The sequence below is a fragment of the Barbatula barbatula genome, assembly GCF_947034865.1.
Source record: "Barbatula barbatula genome assembly, chromosome: 5".
Classification (NCBI taxonomy): Eukaryota; Metazoa; Chordata; class Actinopteri; order Cypriniformes; family Nemacheilidae; genus Barbatula; species Barbatula barbatula.
The window spans coordinates 17,557,807-17,577,636 of NC_136769.1; the positions used below are offsets into that span (position 1 = coordinate 17,557,807).

At 38.4% G+C, this 19,830-nt stretch overlaps 1 protein-coding gene across 1 annotated transcript; it reads left to right on the top strand.

The window, feature by feature from the left end:
- Positions 1-316: 316 nt before the first annotated feature.
- hs3st2 (heparan sulfate (glucosamine) 3-O-sulfotransferase 2) lies at positions 317-19,119 on the top strand. The gene is made up of 2 exons (XM_079455574.1): positions 317-1,358; positions 18,014-19,119. The coding sequence occupies exons 1-2, from the start codon at positions 814-816 to the stop codon at positions 18,630-18,632; spliced, it is 1,164 nt and encodes a 387-aa protein (XP_079311700.1). The 5' UTR covers positions 317-813; the 3' UTR covers positions 18,633-19,119.
- Positions 19,120-19,830: the final 711 nt, after the last annotated feature.

The following is a 19,830-nucleotide window of genomic DNA, read 5'->3' on the forward strand; positions in this document are numbered from 1 at the left end:
CATAACTTATTCTTTTCATGTTCAAATAAAGAATTGCAAATATTCAAAAAGATCTCTCTGTAAAAAAAGGCAGTGTAAATATGCATCTTCTTGAATATCTCCTAACTTTAAAGATATAGAAAGTCCAAAGGCTGTTTTATACACGAGCGGGCATTACATCAGAATAATATCAGATAGTCGGAGGACACGAGCAGATGTGGCGTACTCCTTTAAAAGGCAAACGCACGAGCAATATGAAAATATGACGTGACGTCAGGCTTCGTCTTTAAATATTGATCTCGAGCACTTCACTGCCGCAAAGCCATTCTTGAGAAGTTTACAAAGAGACGAACATGAGCTGAGCTGAGCTGTGCAGCGCGGCGGGGAGACGCGGCGCGGCATCGCATTGGCAACTTGGGAGCAAAATGTGCCTTTTAGACATGGGAATATCAGATTTCCAACGCGGATTACATTCGGTAGGATGGTGCTTCACATTATCGGCTCAAACAAATGGATTACTTGAAATGTTTTAAACACTAAGGCAAGTGCGTTTCTAAGGCGAGGAGCGCCGCTGAGGTGCTGTAATGTACAAAAGTGACGCGAAGCCTAAACAGGCAGTGGGATTACATTTATTTTCAACTTTGTTGCGTTTCTCTCAAATACTTTTTGTCAGCCTATGCGTCTGGTTGGAAATATTAACTAGCATTTTCCCAAATGAGATGTAAGTTCGCGCCGTCGGAGTTTGCCGTGTCTTGATGGGGAGCACGAGACCGCGAGCGAACGTCACAGAGAAACTTACAGAGAAAAACATGCCGTCTTTTCATCCATGGAGACATGGCATATAGGTTCCTGTCCAGCCGAATCGTGCCATCCTCAAGCAGATTAAGCAGAAGGTTTATTTTTATATTCACTATCTCGTTGTCGTTCACGTATCTATGCTACAGCATCCTCTTCTGTTCCGGTACAATCATGCCTAACCAGAGATCGGAGGAGCATCGCTGCGTCCATCTGAAACCCGTAGGGAGTAAAAAACTTTTACAGAAGTCCCATTATTGCACTATATCTGCAAAAACGAGAGGATTCTCGGACGAAACGAGAGTTGCGGGTCTTACAGCAAACCTTACTGGCAACCAAAGCAAACAGTCCGTCTCGCAGAAAACACAAGCCCGAAACTTGGATGCGGATCACAAGCAACTTAATAACACTAATACGCCAAAATACGGGAACAAGAAACTTCCTAACGCGCTTATAGTCGGCGTTAAGAAGGGAGGAACCCGGGCTGTGCTTGAGTTCATCCGAATTCATCCAGATGTTCGGGCACTTGGGACTGAGCCCCATTTCTTTGATAGAAACTATGACAAAGGCTTGGACTGGTACAGGTAGGTTTTTCATATACTGTAGCTTTCCGCATTTTATTATTTTTACGTAGAGGTGGATCGATAATTTACTAGAAATAAGATATGATTTAAGATAACGGTTGAGATGACGATTAGCTTTGCTGAAAAGTTAGTTTTTTTCAAAGAATCTGTGACATCATATAGGTGCACTGAGGTGCTTTAGTAACATACATTAAATAATAAATATTAAAATAGTTTGTGTTCATTTTTGGTTGAACCAAATTAAACGGTGGCATTAGAATTGCCACAATAGAACATCACAGACAACAAATAAATCACCAAATAAATTTAACACACAGGTTCTTAAATCATACATTTACATTTCAAGCAAACGATTCGTTTCTTTTAAAGTGGAAATAAGTGTAAGGATCGCGGATAAAACTGTGTCTAGCAGGTCCAATTTCCAAAGCAAATATCAGCACTTTCTGTGGTGGCTTCAAGACAAACAAAAGATCAAAGTTTGAACTGCTGACAGAGAGATGTTAGCAGAAGCTCATAGCGAAAGAGCAGGAATGATAGTGTTTTGGCGAGAGCCGCCGGGTGGAATGACACAGACTGATAGCGGTGTTCGGTTTCAGGGCAAAATATGCAGATAAAGGGCAATGGATCTCCTTCAAGAGTAAACCTTCCATAAACGCTGCCAAGAAAAGTCATGGATCATATTGATCAGTGGGTAGATTAAAATCAACTCCTTCCTTCCTGCCTTTCTACTGATGGGCTGCCATTCAAATACCCATCAGGGAGTCGTTTGACTGCACGAAAAGTCAGTGTCGATACCGACTGCCGTATAGGGCTGTATACTAGGGGCCTCTTGGAGACAATATCATCCCTTCCTTGTCCAGCACAGTGTCTGCCTGCAGCTCAGGTTCAGTAATTACACACACACATCACATCTCAGCAGAGACAGGACAGAGAGGACTCCCTGTGGGCCGTATCCAAACGTGAGGGGGAAAATCCATGAAGCTCGCAGTACATAACAGTGTGAGAGCAGCCCTCCAGCCATTAGCAGTTGTTACCTTGCGTTCTGTCTAGAAACCACAACACAAACACACGTATTCGTTTTTTGTGTTCGTTCAGGGGCAACTCCACTCACACACAGCCTACTGTGCTAAAATCAATCGAAGCGGATGTTATAGTGAGATGGGCAGGTCGATGCAAGTCCCTTGTATTTGGACATGGCGAGAAAAAGATGTAAGTAAAAAGAAACAGGATAAAGAGAGGCTAAATGAAAGGAAGATAAAAACGAACTTAAAAAATGTGCCGAGCCAGATGACTGCTAAACACAAACAAATGCCCACAAATGGGCTATTAATAGACCAGATATGTACTTTTGCAATACAGCAGAGATAAAGTCTTGTGATATTTGACGACGGTAAGATGCCAGAAATAATTTCGTAGGGCTGTTCAGGTAATTGCCTCGTTAAACAGAATATGGTACTTGTGGATATAAAATGTGACAGACAGGCTAACAATGTAAATATAATATATATATATATATATATATAACTATAAATTGTGCACGCATTCACTCAAAAACACACACACACTACTTTTCCCCGCACACGTACAAAGTCATCATTACTATTTGTGGACGGGTTAATTCAATTGCCATGGAGGCCAAGACACTGAAACAGTCGCCTAATCCTCACTGAAAGCCATTTTATTTTCGCCACTGACAAAAAAAGACCAATAAGGCCACAAGTAATGAGAAGGATGAATTGGCTGATTAAAGCAAAAGTTCCCTATGAAGCCTTTATTAATATGTTTTAGTGTCTTGTTTTTATTTTTATTTCAATCTTTGCCTTGCCAAGTTCCAATGGATAAATTCAGATGGCATTGTTACAATTACCTTTACTGCGAGTTCTCTTAACTGGAGGAAAAGCAACAATTTGGAGGAAAAGCAACGAATTTCAAGTCTTCGCTTGAAATAATACGATTTATTCACCATAGCTGACAAAGCCCCGGAGTGATTCCGAGACAGATCTGTTAATTGTTGTGTTTTGTTTCTCCTACCACCTAAGCTTACGAGCCAGCTAATACAAACGTGGCAATGCTCATTACTTTATTTTTAGGAAGGAAACAAATCCTTATGGCCTCATTTGTTCTAGGCAAGCCGTTTTTCCCATTATGAACAGACACTTATAAGCTTGCTGATACAGACATCACTTTGTAAACAGGTTCATTTATTTAACACTTGTATGGCCACCGATTCCATTTTCCATTAGATCATCAAATCAAACAAATATTCTCCACTAAACACCACCCGAACATAAAAGGGCATTGATTTGTCAAACGTTGGAAGCTCTTCAAGTAGATTTCCAAAGAAGTCGTTGGATTGTATAAAATGCCTTTTTAACACGTGCTAGAGTCAAAAAAATTCCTCCCAATCCACCATTAATTGGCTCTGAGGGGAAGGAGCCGTGAAACACAACATCCAGAAAGGTTGACGAGGACAGAAAGTTGGACAGATTTTATTTAACAAGGAAAACTGAACATTGCTCAGCACGCGCATGAGAGACCCTACTATTCACCCGCACCACTAATGGGAATTGCTGATCCCCAGTCGGAGCTCGGAGAGTCGTAGAACTTTCCATAGCATTAATTACCTACACAAATCATTCTTGGATGCGTCCCAGCGGGAACTGCAACTCACAGAGATATTTTGATTTGGTGATTTTAGCGTAAATTACTCATTAGACATGAGTGCCACTTGCAAGAGTGAGTAAATATGAGATACTCTGCGAGACAGTGTCTACCGATGGGAGTCCATTATGGGACTGACTGGATTAAGGATGAATGTTGAATGCACCGAGTCACTCTAGAGACAAACCAAGGAACCGCTGAGGAGCTAAAGGTGAGAGCTCAGATTCACTTAGAATACTTGAAGAGAAGTAGTCATCATATATTATCATACATTATGGCATTCCGCTGGCCCTCTGGTGTGCAATTTAAACTGCACCTATACTGTGCCTATATAATACTTTCAGTTTTTTCAGCACGTTGTAATGGTAACGTACAAAAACATGCATTAGAGTAAATGAATTTCAAGGAAAAAAAACGATAAGTAAACACCGCTCTTAATCTTTCTTTGCTTCACACGTAATTGGAGACCACATGCACACTGCAGAGATGTTTCAAATTTAGTAAAAAATTGACGTGTATGTGGGAGCATTCTTTACGCAAAGTATGAAGGTCGGAGCATATATAACTCCTCATTCAAAGCCTGTTTTTTGTAGGGAAAAACATTGTTTTTCAAAGGCACTATGGTCTCAAATATTATCCAAAGCGGCTCGCAGTACACGTAGACTATAAACAGTTTCAAAGCAATAATATAAACAAACGTTACTGCCCGTGAACACGTTCGTGGACTGCCCTTGACTCAGGTACACATTCACAAACAATAGAGTGCCTGTAGATTATTTCTGATAACAAGCAAAGGAAACCGAGTAGAGCCGTTACTTGGCTAAACTTGCCTCTCCAATATTTTGAATTGAGACTGCGATACCAATTAAGCTCAACCGATAGATGTCAATTTCCCATACGGTTTCTTTAAATGCGGCAAAACTGCAGGACTCATTCAGCAAATTGATTATTGAATAAAATGAACATACATCACTATTCAACAAATCGTTAAATTAATTCAATTATTCCACAAATAATCTTATAAATTAATATGAAGATAAATGAAATATAAATAACTATATTATTAGACACTAGCCAGACAGATAAACAAACACAGAGTGGAAGTTAACTGCAATCCAGGCGCATGCGTCCAGTGAAATGATCTATACATTTTATGTGCTTTCCTGGAAATTTGAACCATGACCTTAGTGAAGCTAGTGCCCCGGTTTTCCAGATCTGCATGAATGCTTTTAATAACATTATTCTAAAAACACCTTCCTAACAGTGACATGCAGGAAGCATTGTTCTTTGTGAATGCGTCTTACTGCCAGAGACTTCATAAAGATGATGGAAAATAAATAGAAGCAGATGACAAGAATAAAAAATCTAAAGGGAAAATGTGCTGCAGTCGGCTGAAGCACTGAAAACTGGAAGATGATTAATCTTCCAACAAGACAATGACCCAAAAATACACCAAAAGTCACAGCGGAATGATTTAACGGTAAGAAAGGTTAATGTTCTGAAGAGCCAAGTTAAAGCCGCTCCAGATAAATTAACCGCATCCGAGAAATGTCTTAAATATTGTTGTTAATAAACAGACTTTCACCAACTTGATGAGCCATCAGCATGAAAATATAGATAATTGTTCAGTAAGTGAGGGAGAAGAATACAAATGTATTGAAATTTATTCTTGAGTAATGCCGCAACAATTTATGACTTTTTTCTTCAACACAACATTTCTTTCTATTGATGTAAACAGTCAGAGAGGGGTTATAGTGCATCTATAGGCACCAGAAAGATGTTGATGTGCTTTACATAAATCATTTTTCACTTTAACCCCCCCCCCCCCTCAGGCTTCACTGAATAAAAATATCCATTTTCTGTTTTAAAATCAATTCCCAAGTCATAAATTCAGAAGCGCTCACCTCACGAGAGACGATGGCAGTTGGGGAAGGTGAATTTATTTGTCGCAACTGGGTGCCATTCTGCTCATGATTTCCTGTGCGGTGCTTGTAATGTCAGCAATTGTACACATCATCTATATGACCATTACCCTTCACTAGCTACATCAAGAAAATGAAAAATGCGTACGGCATACATGAACACAGTAGTGTGCAGAGTAAGTTATTCAATGCTTCTAGTTTTAATGCAAATGGAAAGTGGTGTGACACAACATCTCCTTCTCTAAAGTCATTTATGTGACTGTTTGCAATAAAAGTCTTTTTAGATCACTTGTTTTAAAGCTTCCTGGTGTTCGGTGTTATCCACAGAGCACGTAATGGATAAAGTGCAGGCGTTCTGTGTCGGGTTCTCACAATTTCAGGTGTCCTGCCGACCATTTGCATTTCTGCCACATACTGAGTAAGCCTGCTTCTCATTATTCCATGGTAATGTTCCCATTATATCCTACAGCTTCGAATTGAACCTTTTAAACCAGAAGAGAGAGCATAGAGGCATTTCAAATAATACGAAGTTGGATCAGGCATCTCTAAACAAACGCGAACTATTTACATAGATTGATGTTTTGCCAGAGGAGAAACTTCAATTAATCATTTACACTAAAACAAAACGAAGGACGAAATGAATAGGGAATGCAAAGTTTGCTTGTTTTTCCTGAGCCAGGAAGCCATGTTTAAAGAGGGTTTTAATGGTTTATAAGATGTATTCCCAACATGGATGATATAAGAGCTTTGGCTCTCACTTATCAATTTTCTTATCAATTAAGGGGCAGTCGTGGCCTAATGGTTAGAGAGTTGGACTCGTGACCAGAAAGTTGCCAGTTCGATTCTCAGGGCCGGCAGGTAACGACTGAGGTGCCCTTGAGCAAGGCGCCTTACCCCTACCTGCTCCCCGGGCGCTGCAGTGTAGCTGCCCACTGCTCCGGGTGTAAGTGTGTTCACCACTTGCTGTGCGTGTGTTCACTACTCACTGGATGGGTTAAATGCAGAGGTCACATTTCATGTATGGTTCACCATAACTGACAAATAGGTCACTTTCACTTTTCACTTTCTTTGCAAGAATTCACAGTCTTGTGGTATGAAACACATGGTTAACATTCAGTTCTGTCACCAATATTGACACCAATACAGAGGGCTGTACAGAAAAAATGCTAAGAAAAAATAGGTCTGTGCTAAGAATAAATGTAATAGTGTAGCACGCGTGTGATACAGTTTGGCAGGTGCATTACACAGAGCCACTTGTTTGTGTGAAGTGCGTTTGTCGTTGTCCTTGTTCGTGTGTGAGGTTAACTGATGGCGCACCACTTTATAATTTTCGTTTTTTATTTCCATTTTTAACAATTAAAAACGCTTTCCGGCTACATCCAGTCAATTGATCCAGAGCCCTATGATCTGCAAGATGTGGCAAAACATGGAAGGAATCATGAAAGCGGATTAAAATATGTCATCTGCTTGTTCTGCGTGTCTATGAGTGAATGAGTTGCACACTTGATTTTACAATATTTGTCTGTATACAACAATATTTATCTCACTATACAAAGACATGAACACATGACCTTCATCCACAGAGTTGTTCTAATTGTATTTGTTTCACTGTTTGAGTGAAGCTACAGTCAAACCCACTGAATCTCAAGCGTCTTCGTTGAGAAGAGTCTGCATAATTTGAACAATATGTCGCAAACACTATAGTATAGTTTAACATTTACTATAGTAAAGTTTAAATATACTTTAACACACAAGAACTTTACTGCAGGTTAATGTAGTAAAAACTTTGGTATACTACAGTATTTTCTTGACAAATGTATTTACTACTGTGTAAAAGTAAAGCCTTGAAAATACAGAAGGGAAGAAACAAATTTGGAAAAACAAAAAATGATATGGCCCTTATTCATACATTTGTATAACGTTAATGTCCTTTTTCAGTTACCTGTCTATTTATGTGATGACCTGCACTTGTGTTTTTTTAATGATGATATACTTGTGCTACAACTGTTTGGCATGTGCTACAAAACGTTAAACCTCTGTAGCACCGGTGCTGTGTGCAAAAAAAGTAAACACTGTGCATTATGCATATAAATATATTGAACATATATTTTAAGATTTATAATTGCCTTTGTGTTATTAAGACATTCAAAGCAACCTACCTTAAAATAATATTTTTTTAGTTTAGACTGCAAAACACTACGAGAAACATAATGTTTAAATTCATCATCCAGAAGACTTCACCCCTTTGAGCTCTCCTCCTCCTATACCGGATCTGAAGTAAATGAGGCCGAAAATACCGTTGCACTGCCGAGGTGCAAAAGATGTTTCAGTTCCAACACAAATGAGTTTGGAGATTGACAAGTCTGAGACCTTTCATCTTTTTATAGCATCTGTTGAGAAGATCTTTAAGAAACTTCACATAGTTTTTCAGCATCGGTGTGTATTACACCTATATCTCTACAGCTCTGAATCTAAATACACGTTTCCCAGTTTGGTGTGAGGTTCATTTATCACCACGTGCCAGCCTTGCAGTCTATTTCGGTGTAGTCAATGGTCTAATTGTTGTCGCCCTTTTAGGCCTGATCAACATTATCAACGGATCGATTATTATTTAATTTAATACGCTGCAGTTACGGCTAGACAAAAAACAATAGGTTTACAAGGGCAGGTGAGGCAACTGCAATAGTACTTTGTTGCTGACAAGTGTCTGATATTGCTTAAGCTTGTATAATTCATTCATTATAAATGTGAGCTAAGAAGAATGTAGAAAGGATAACAGATTTTAAAGGTGTTAGATTGAAAGAGTTTTAATTCATTTTACTACTGCCAGGGCTATTCACTTACTCCCACGGCTTGATGTATGTGTGGATGGATTCGCGGTTAACTCTTAATAGACTTTCGCTCAGGCGAGTGCAGTTGCCGACTGGTCATTAAAGCTCCGACATTCTCAGAAGAAAATCTGAGCATCTGAAATATTCATGATTTGTAATACGGCGGAGGCAGAATTAAGCCATTCCTTCTTACCGGGACAGGAAGTGAATTGAAGTTTAGAAGTCTGTTCACAGGATCAGGAATGGTCTGCACAAGATGGTGTGATTGGTAAATAATTCACAGTTTCACACTCATAGTGATCCGCATAAGCACCTTATAATTAACTATTTATAGGATGCAAAACCATTATACGTTAAGTAGAGAAAAACTGGAAAGTTAATATCCATGAGAAGATTTTCTGTACATAAAATCCAACACATTGCTGCTGATTTCTTGGCTGTTTTCTGTACATCTTTTCGTCTATAAAAAAGTGATTGATCGTTCTTCGTGTTTTTTTTCTCCGGTCTGAGTGGGTGGTTCTTGGACAGAACAGCATGTAAACTTTGTTGAACATTTTGAATATATTTATTATTTTATATTATTAATACTTACAATATGAATCTGCATTAGAGAGATTAATTCTTTCGAATATATTTCTTTGTGTTCAACTGAACAAATACATTAATACAGGTTTGTAACAACTTGAGGTTTATTTTTGTGTGAACTGTTCCCTTAAATTATATTTGTAGTCTAAGCACAAAATGCTAATATCACAAACAAATCGATTGTGCCCTCCTTTAGTAGCCATTGATTTACCCGCTACAATAAAAACACAGATATCAGTATAAAATTTGAATGTATGTTTGACATTACTGTGCAAACATGCAATACCATTGCGAACCTTTTTTACAGCGTAGTTAATTCATATTTCAATTATATTTGTATTTTAGTACGATATGCTTGCGTTCCTGTGACGTTTTCTTTAGGGGTGGGGCTTCATTCTTCTGTTCATTCTGTTCTAACACTCGCACTTCAGGTAACTACACGATTCACATCGTTTAAATTCATACAAATGTTCCTGTAAGAGCAGGTTGGCATACACACAATACAACATACTCTGCATACGGTTAGTTGACAAATGTTGACAGCAACATTTTTTGAATATATATATATTATTTTATATTATTAATACTTATAATATGAAACTGCATTCGAGAGATTAATCGTCATCTCTATTGTTGTTTTATCTTTCCTGTCACATCACATGCACGGTATATTTGTCAACTACCCATACTTTATTTAGTACAAACATTAAGGGATACTGTATACAGTACAAACATGAGAAGACCACTATAAAAATCTGCTAAAAGCACATTGATTTAGGCGCAGTCATCTTACCGCCCCGCAAACCAAATCAACTATATGTAAAACTTTGAAAGCACAAGAAACTTCAAAGCAGGAAAACGTACAGCATGAAAAACAGTCCAGCTCAAATCCCGAGTAAACTGTGAAGCCAGGATATTGTAAACTGGTCTCATTAAAGACTTTGGGCTGATATGATATGCATCTGAACTCAGACAGGATATGAGTCTCGCCGTCTGCTAAATCACTGTGTGTTTATGTCCCCACAGCTTTGTCAAAGTGATTGATGTTTTCCAATTTAAATAACAATCAGATCAGCACTTGCACCAACATAACTGTCCAATCCTCCGTCTGCCCATTAAGAACTTTAATTAGCACAATGAAGCTTAGATTAATTATATAGAAATAGGAGCATAACAGCCCAGTTTGTAATTGAAGATGTTGGTATGGACAAGACTTACAGCTAATGCAATATTGCTGAGCGTCTAAATATGGTCGGGTTAATCTTAATAACCTTCGAATTGAGTCATTAATTGTCTATGGTGGGTTCTGTAGACACAGCAAAGAGCATGTTTAATAAACCCGAGTTGTCACACGTAAATGGATTAATCAAAAAAGTGCATTGAAGTCTGAACCACAACCACAAAAAAACAGCCTCAGATATTTAATTCTTGGGTTGTGCATGCCTAGCATTGTTAGACAGGTCAGGTGTGCTCGAGCGCATGAAAGTACAAGATGAAAACTCAGACTTTATTCTCAACCCTTCTCGAACGGCATCAGGAGGGAGCTTAGTACATCACATCGATCGAACATCTAAAACTGACCTTTTCAGCAGAGTCTGCTAGACATTTCTGATCTTCAACATGCTGGTCTCGAATTCGTACGAGTTTTAATTTGACGCAAGGGGTCGGGGAAACACAATGACATGAATATGGTATAAGACACTGTGGTTTGCAGCAATCAAAGCAGAGATTTACCTGAAGGTTTTCGTCAAATCCTCATGAGGTTGCATGAGAACAGTGTTTAAATATTAACCATGTTCTATATACAGTATATACTGTATAGTGATATAGAAAAAATGACAGCAAAGTCAGTCAAAGTCGGATACCTAATATTTCAAGGATAACCTAAATAAGCAACCCTATAAAAAAGATATCAACAATCCTAGAAAGCAATAAGATTAAATGGAGCTTTTTTACCTGAGTCTGCTTCTCACATATCTTGCTCTTGAGAAAGATAGCTCCGCTACCGTTTCAGAAATATGGCATTGTTTTCAAACTGTGCTTACATATGCAAAGATACCAAAGACTACAATTTCAAGACGAAGATTACTATATGAACTCAAACATTTTTCATTTTATTGCTTTGTCTGAAACCAAACATAATGAAAGTGAATCTCGAACACGGTTTTGGAAAACTATAGGCTACTGCAAAAATATGTATATTTTCTTTTTTAACAGTGTACTATCATTTTGTTAGCATATACCATAAGTCATTTTACTTGCAGATTTACTACAATTTACTCAAGTAAAGTACATTTTTGCATATGGGTATGTCATAATTTGTCCAAGGTAACCAGACTTTTATTTTGATGGGTTGTCGCAAAACATGTTTAACAGCAGCTTTTCTTTAATGAAACGTGGTTCACTGTGTGAATGCGACTAGGGTATGATGTCACTGTATGTCATGGGCCGCGGGTGTATTGTCAGACCACCCTCTCCTCTCTAAAGTACACTAGAGTTACCGATCGTCTTTCTTTTGGATATTTACTAGGGATTCACGATAAATTGTCACCATTTTTAATGTTATCGGTGTTGAAAGCTGACTGCAGTATGGATGCTTTCTGTCTTGAGACCTGTTAGACATGTGGCTATTGAGAACACCTTTCTGGGTGTTAATTTGGTTATTAAATAAACATCATACAAGAAGTTAAAGTTGAAGAATCTTAATGAGTGTAAAGTAGCTTGGTACATGATTTTCAGGGGAAGAAATTTGTGTTAGCCGAGTGCATATCGGCCAATATATCGATTATCGGCTAGGCAACGTTGAAGGATTATCGTTATCGTGATCGGCTAAAAATGACAAATTGGTCCATCCCTAGTATTTACTTTAGTCTTTTTCGGGCACTTTAAAATGCTTCAACACTGCCAACATGTTTGCTGCATTTATAAAATGTGTGGGCCTCTTAGTCTATGCTGGTTGCTATTTGATCGCATCGTCAAAAACGTCATTGTTTTACACCCAAAGTGATTTGTTCTGCTATTTTTGACCAAATAACGTAGAACATTCAGCGCATCTCATTTGTGTCTGTTTTGATTTCTTAATGCAGTTTCAAAAGAAACAAATGTGAAATGACTACTTCAAGTAAAAACATAACTGACATCCCTAGGAAGACTTCTGAGCTATAAAACAACAACCTCCAAGCACTTATATTACATACATATTGTATGCTGATGGTAGATCGGTAGAGTTTCTGTGTCACTGCTTTCCTCTTTGTTGCAAACGTGCACGGTCATTTACTATAGAAACAAACCGCAATGTGTGGCACATAAAGGTGCAGAACACAAGTACTCATCTCAGCAGGCAGGTCGGCCGAAAGCCTTTTTAATCAGAATCAATGACCGCAGTAGGACCGGCACATTGGTTTGCACTTAGCGCGGCATGCAGACTCGTCAGATTTTTCTGTCTGAAGTTGTGTTTTTTTGCATTTGTTTTCAAACTCGAAATGTGGCCCTGGAATAGAGATGTCTGGCATCGCAAAAGACTTGTAGGAGACTTTTAATTTGAGGGGATAACTTTAGGTCGGCCACATTAGTATGACACTCGCTGATGCAACTCACCGAATATTCTCTGGAGCGACCTTGTCACCACATAGCATCTCAGACGTAAGATCATAAGAGCCTCTCTGCTCTCTGAAAACATAACATCACTGGAACTAAGAATGCGTCGTGTTCTGGCAGACAATTACCAGCACTGTAACTTTCAGATGTAATATCAGACCTTTGCCCGATGTCATTTCTCATTTCACTGAGGTGGTGGAGGTTTCAGCAGTAAGATGTGACTAAGCCCTCTGATGAATTAGAATGTCAATCTGCATTAAAATTGAAAGCCGGTGATACCAGACATCAGGATATCCTCCATTATGTAGACCTATTTCTGCAGATGCTGAGATCTAATAACGGCAGGCTTTGAAGAGATCGCTTGAGCGGATGCTATGGAGGAACGTTCCCCCAGGAACTTTCACAGTCAAACTGGCAGTAATTGTTTTGTGTCTTACTTGTTTATGATAGATATTAATTTAGCAATTAATTCTCTGTGCACGAGACAGACTTCAGAGTTAATTCAATGGAAAAAGATAATAATGTTTCCTGTGCTGCATGATAAGCGTATTAATTATGTAATTGCAGAAGAATTATTCCAGAGATTAAAACCCTTAAGTTTTTGGCATGCTTATTGATGTTGTTAAAATCTCGGCTGTTACAGGATTCATACATTTTACTATACAGTAACTAAACATGACTAAGCATGTTTTGGATTTTCAATTTTTCATTCTCTATGTATGTAAAGCTAGTTTTGGTGGAGGGTAGCAAATTATAAGCTTACCTTAAATGCATAACAGGTAAGAGATCCAAGGCTTCCTTAAAAGCCTTCCCCAAATCCACACCCACTAATGTCAGTTATATCAATAAGTCACTGATGACGCAACATGAGCAGAAAATGTCACAATAATAATGAACAAAAACAACTTTTTTAGAACTTGCAAGCTTGTTTATACATGGGAAGAGTGCGTAGAGTATTCTTGTGATTCCGCAATGCAAATTTTCATTTGGCGTCAGCTTTGTTTAAATTTTTTGCCAAAAAACGTGGAGATTTGAATTGCCAAGCACACGATTGCCCTTTAAAATGACTTCAAAAACATTGTCTAATCATTTTCTAGGATTAAATGATATCAGCATTCATTTTCTGACCTCAAGAAGCATTGGTCTCTCTGAGCCCTTCATAAAAAGACAATGCTCAACGTCATCAACCATTATTCATTTTCAATCATTTCAATCATAACATTTAACTTCAAATCTAACAAAATAAAAATCACTGAAAAATGTATCAGCACTTGTCTCTTGTGTTAACCTACAAAACAAAGCCATTTCACAAAGCATTCTTCACTGGCTATTTCTCAGGTCCCACTGCATGTTTCCGTGAACCCCTTTGCAATTAGCACCTCTCGATTCCGACTTTCAGCAAACTTAGCTTTCACTTTTCTCAGTAAAATGATTTTCATCCATCAGAGCAGACTCTTATGTAAGCAAGAGAACACCTGCCAGCCTCTGCCTCAAGACAGCAGATGAGAGACACACATCACTGATCTGCTAACAGCCAGACTGGCAGATCTTTTGATTCCTGCAAACACAATTAATTAGAAAACTGTGAGCACAGAGGTAGGCGATGGGTGCGAAAACTGGAGGCTTTCTCTTAACACATATTCTTTGTAAGAAGTAGTGCAATTCTGAAGAAATATAATTCCCATGACATTTAACAAAATATGGGAGGGCTATGTGGTGCACTTCATTTGTTCAATGAAAAATCTCCCTAATAGAAATGGTTCACCCAAAACATTCGGTCTTCACTCCCCAATTTTTTCTCTTCAATAAAAAAGCAAAAGGACTTATTTACAGTAAAATCACCAAGCTGCTCTTCCGTGATTAAGGTGAACGGTGACTTTAGCTGTCAAGCAGGTTTAAGTGTAAACCTTTAGGCGATAACAGAATGCAGCACATACACTACTTCACGTTGACCAATGTATTGATCCTTTTTTAGCTTAGCAGCCTCTGATCCTCCGATTCACTGAACAGACAAGAGTACATCATTCTACTAAACTTCAGATTTGATGTTCGAAAGAAATTGCTATTCATTCAGTTTGGAATGAGCTGGAAGTAAATGCAACCATTTACATTTCTGGTTAACAACGGCGCAAACTCTTAAAATGTCACTGATGGGCCTTGAAATTTACAAGTTTGATTGATGTATTGACATAATTTCTACAAAAACAGTAAATGAGGGCGGTGCTTATTAAATGCCCCCTCCCCCTTTTAAAAAGCGTTTAGTTAACATAACCTATTTAGGTTACCTAATCCTTAATCTGTATTGGCATGCTTATGTCTAAATAATGTGAATTTCGTCAATGTTCTGGAAAACACTTATAAATATCCTCAGGTCTTACATAGTCATATTAAAAGCCCAAAACTTGAAATTGATGTATTTACTTCAAGTAAGTTACAGTCCCAGCGCAATCCAGCTTCAATTTCATAATGCATTAAAAAACGATGCATTTTATTGATGTCCCGTTAGAAATACATGCGGGATAACTGCAGTGTGCATCGCATCCATATAAGGCTCTGATTGGTCCAATACATTCAAACGCATAGTAAAGTTGTTTTGTGTGAGATGCACCAGTGCGTTGTATGCAAGATTAATGGATGCCTCTTGCCCTGAACAGCTAAGGCTAACAGAGACACCCTGGCCAGCAGCACACCATTTATAAATCAAGCTAAATGGATCAATATTTCCAGGAGTATAGCAACTACTGCTATAGGAAAGCCCATTATGAATAGAGAATGAGTCACAACTTGTGGAAACTCGAGGTTATTTTTTGACCCCCGTGTTTTATACAATAAGATGGTCAATATAATTTTATTATATCGCTAAGATAGAAATTCATAAGCCCTCACTAATGCTGTCTTAAAGCTGTAATTCTCAATTTAATGGGTAGACGCTAATGTAATCACATTAAAAAAAAGGTAATTTATAGTTCTGGTTTTAATATCGTCTCAGGGAAAAAATGTGAGGGATTTGAAAATGTAGCCCACCTCATTAGCACATGTTGATATCACACCAGCGCTCAGCGAGTTATTTACTTGATCAATGTTAAAGGAATATTTTTCATGTCTGTATACCAAAACAGTTTTTAATTCTGTTGGCAGCTTCATTAACTTTACCGCGTCTGAAAACCACATACTGTCATTATACAGAATTAAATGAAGCAACTACGAACTACATGTATACTACATGTATCCTATGTTTTCATAGTTTTGTGACCAGCATATTCATTCACCTATAATGTACAAAACACACACACAAAAAAATTATTCTACACCAGAATAGTGTTCAATTCACCCATGAGAAATACATTTCTTGAGAAGGAGTGCATCATCTGGGCACTTAAAATGCACAGCTTCTCAATGTGAACACCCTGCTCACACCACTCCTTTTACAAAATGGAAAACAATTGTGAATTAGTTCACAATTTGGGACGCACCTTTTCACTTCAAAAAACCTCCTCACTAGTTTTCATGGTTTTTAATAAATTCGATGCTTTTGTATTTAGCAGCTTTCGGCGTAAGCAGTAGACCATTCGTGTATTTCTTGCAGATCTCAGAGATGCGAATATAAAAAGCAGATTTTTGTATACTATATAGAATGATAGTCAACACGTGGACAGTCACTGGTTTGACTACTCTCTCTATTCTAACCCCCTGGATGCCAAACATGCCAGGCACCCAGAATGCTTAAAATAACTGATAGTTGAAATGCGTTTTCCGAATGGCTCAACAAAATAACTGACAGGTGAACTCAGATCCCACACTCCTACGCTCAGATCATTTTTTTCTGTTTGCAAAGCCTAGAACTGTCACAAAGACAGGTGGTTTCTCTAGATATATTTCAGAGACATCTGTCAAATATTACCAAAGACTATTTCTTAAAAATATATAAAATCCCTTTTGTTTGGCCACCTGTAATATTCTCTTCTTCTCTTTAGAAACTGACAGGGCAGCCAGCTATCTGAGCTATCTGTTACAACATCAGAACTGTGACCGAACGGATATCTTTTTATGTAGTTCATCAGTTCGAGTCAGAACAACTCTGAAGTTGGTCTGTATGGTTTCTTCAAGAAACTTGAGAAAATAATGACCTATTTCGCATGTCCCAGATTTGCCGATTCCTTTCCCTCCATTGTGCATCTGTAAAGCAGGTGATGGTGATTTATGAGCGGGAGTAAAGGATGTGCCTGAGATTTGATAATTTCCCCATACCCTTCAGCATCACACTCACGCGGGAGATAAGAGACTGGAAATATTGGCTGACAGTATTAAAGCCTCATGTGTGCATTCTGATTATTTTGTCACTTTCTGTAACTGAATCCCTATTTGTCATGCTGAAGCCGACACTAATGTGAAGCTTGACCATGTTCTCTTTTCTTGGAACAGCAGTAAAAAGGATGTTGTAATAATGCAATGGCGAGGTTTTGTAAAAAAGACATTTAAAATAGATCCTTTACGGTAAGTTTACAAGGGGGGAAACTGGCAACAATTTGTGCAAAGATAAATGATCATTAAACATTAACAAGTCTTTATCCGTACAGAAAAAAATATATAAAATAAAATTTTATAAATAACTGTAAAATCCCTCTGGGAACCTAAATTAGTTTTTGGGGATTTCTGGTTTCCAGAATGCTTTGCATAAGGCTGTTATTTTATCGTTGTGTTTCTGTAACGATAAAGACATGTTAATGTTTAATATTCATTTATCTTTGAAAAAACTGTTGCCAATAAATTTGATAAATGTAAATCTACAGTAAGTTACTGGCAATTGGCTGCATAACTACAGCAAAAACATTTACAATGTAGAAAACAATATTAATACTGTCACTGCATTATACTATATAGCATAAAAGTATATCAACAACTATTAATACAGGAAAGATTTATGCCTAATGTGAAATATACATTTTCACATTAAAAATGCTTTGATTGAAATCCCCTCAAATTAATCTGTTCTTTTATAATAATCAGGTATTTACATTTGTGGTACATTTTGATTAATAGTCTATTTTACTTTTCACAGAGGCCTAATGCCACGGACTCTTGACAGTCAGATCACCATAGAGAAAACACCAAGTTACTTCGTGACCCGGGAGGCACCGCGACGCATCTCAAACATGTCCCGTGAAACAAAGCTGATCGTAGTTGTACGCAACCCCGTAACCAGAGCCATCTCCGACTACACACAGACTTTGTCAAAGAAGCCCGACATCCCCTCTTTCGAGGATCTTGCTTTCAAGAACAGAAGCCAAGGCATTGTGGACACCTCCTGGAACGCCATTCGCATAGGGATGTACATCATTCACCTGGAGAACTGGCTGCAGTACTTTCGCCTCTCGCAGATCCATTTCGTCAGCGGCGAGCGGCTCATCACGGACCCGGCCGGAGAGCTGGGGCGCGTGCAGGACTTCCTCGGCCTCAAACGCATCATCACGGACAAGCACTTCTACTTCAACCGAACGAAAGGCTTCCCGTGCCTGAAGAAGCCGGAGAGCAGCAGTCAGCCCCGGTGCCTGGGCAAGTCCAAAGGCAGAACTCACGTACAGATCGACCAGGAAGTCATCGAGCAGCTTGGAGAATTTTATAGGCCATTCAATGTAAAATTTTATGAAATGGTGGGTCATGACTTCAGATGGGATTGAGGAAAAGGGACCTTGGTGAAACCAGCCTTCTGCTGGTGAGTGAGTCATCAAATTAAATCAGTTTGTCCATTGTTAGCGGGACAAAAAAGAAACCTCGAATAAATTAAGACCTGATGCTCTTACCTTATTAAAAAGTCTCATAAGCTTCTGAAATTATGAAATATGGGCAAAATAGAAAGTTATATGTATTGTAGCTCGAGAGATTTTGCCTTTCACACAAAATGCTTTTAATACATTTAGAAGAAGTCACGCAAGGTCATTGAAACAACAGAAGAACCAAGGATCTCTCGTTCAGTCTCACGGCGTGTTTGGTATGCACAGCATTGCTTTCATTCATAGTCCTCCTGTTACTGTTTAAAACACTCATCCAAGTCAATCATCTTGATATGAAATAGAAACCCGTAAAGCATACAGTGATTGCTGAGGTGTGTCATTACTTTTATCTCATAAAATGTAACACAGAAAAAACAAATTAAACAAACTGCACTGACTTTCACCCTGCAGAACATGAAGTTCATTCGGGTGTTTGTGCTTGCCATGAGAACTACCTGTGATATCTTTTTTTGCTGACATTGAGTCAAAGGATGTATAAAGCAATGGTTCTCAACTGGTGGCTCGACCATCTGTTCTTATAGGGTCGTGGACAGCGGGTAAAACAAAATGCAATTAATCTTATAATGGTATCGGGTTGGGACAGCATAATAAATGGAGTTTTCAGGGAGTTTTTGCTGACGTGCATCCGACCGAACAATACATAATTTGGTGCAAACTCACAACCAAACAAACTGGGCAGATGTCAACACGGGCAGGTTTGTTGACGTGCCCATATGCAGGAGTCTTAAATGTCCAATGTGTCGTTTTTGGATGACCTATTGACAGAAATGCAATGTAATATACATGAATATGTCTTAAGAGATGTATTAAGACATTACATAATGAAGCTTTATGTTTTTGTGACCTCAGAATGAGCTATTTCTATCTACATACACCACAGGTCGCCTTACATGGAATTCGTCATGTTGTTTCTACAGCAGCCCTAAACGGACAAACTGCTCTATAGAGAGCGTTTTAAATACGTTATCTCCTTCGGCAAAGAAGCGACAACGTAACCACGTAGAGCTTTAAAGGGGGAGCCATTGGTTGCAATTCACTGTTGCAATTTCATACACTGGACCTTTAAATGACCGTTAAAGTATAA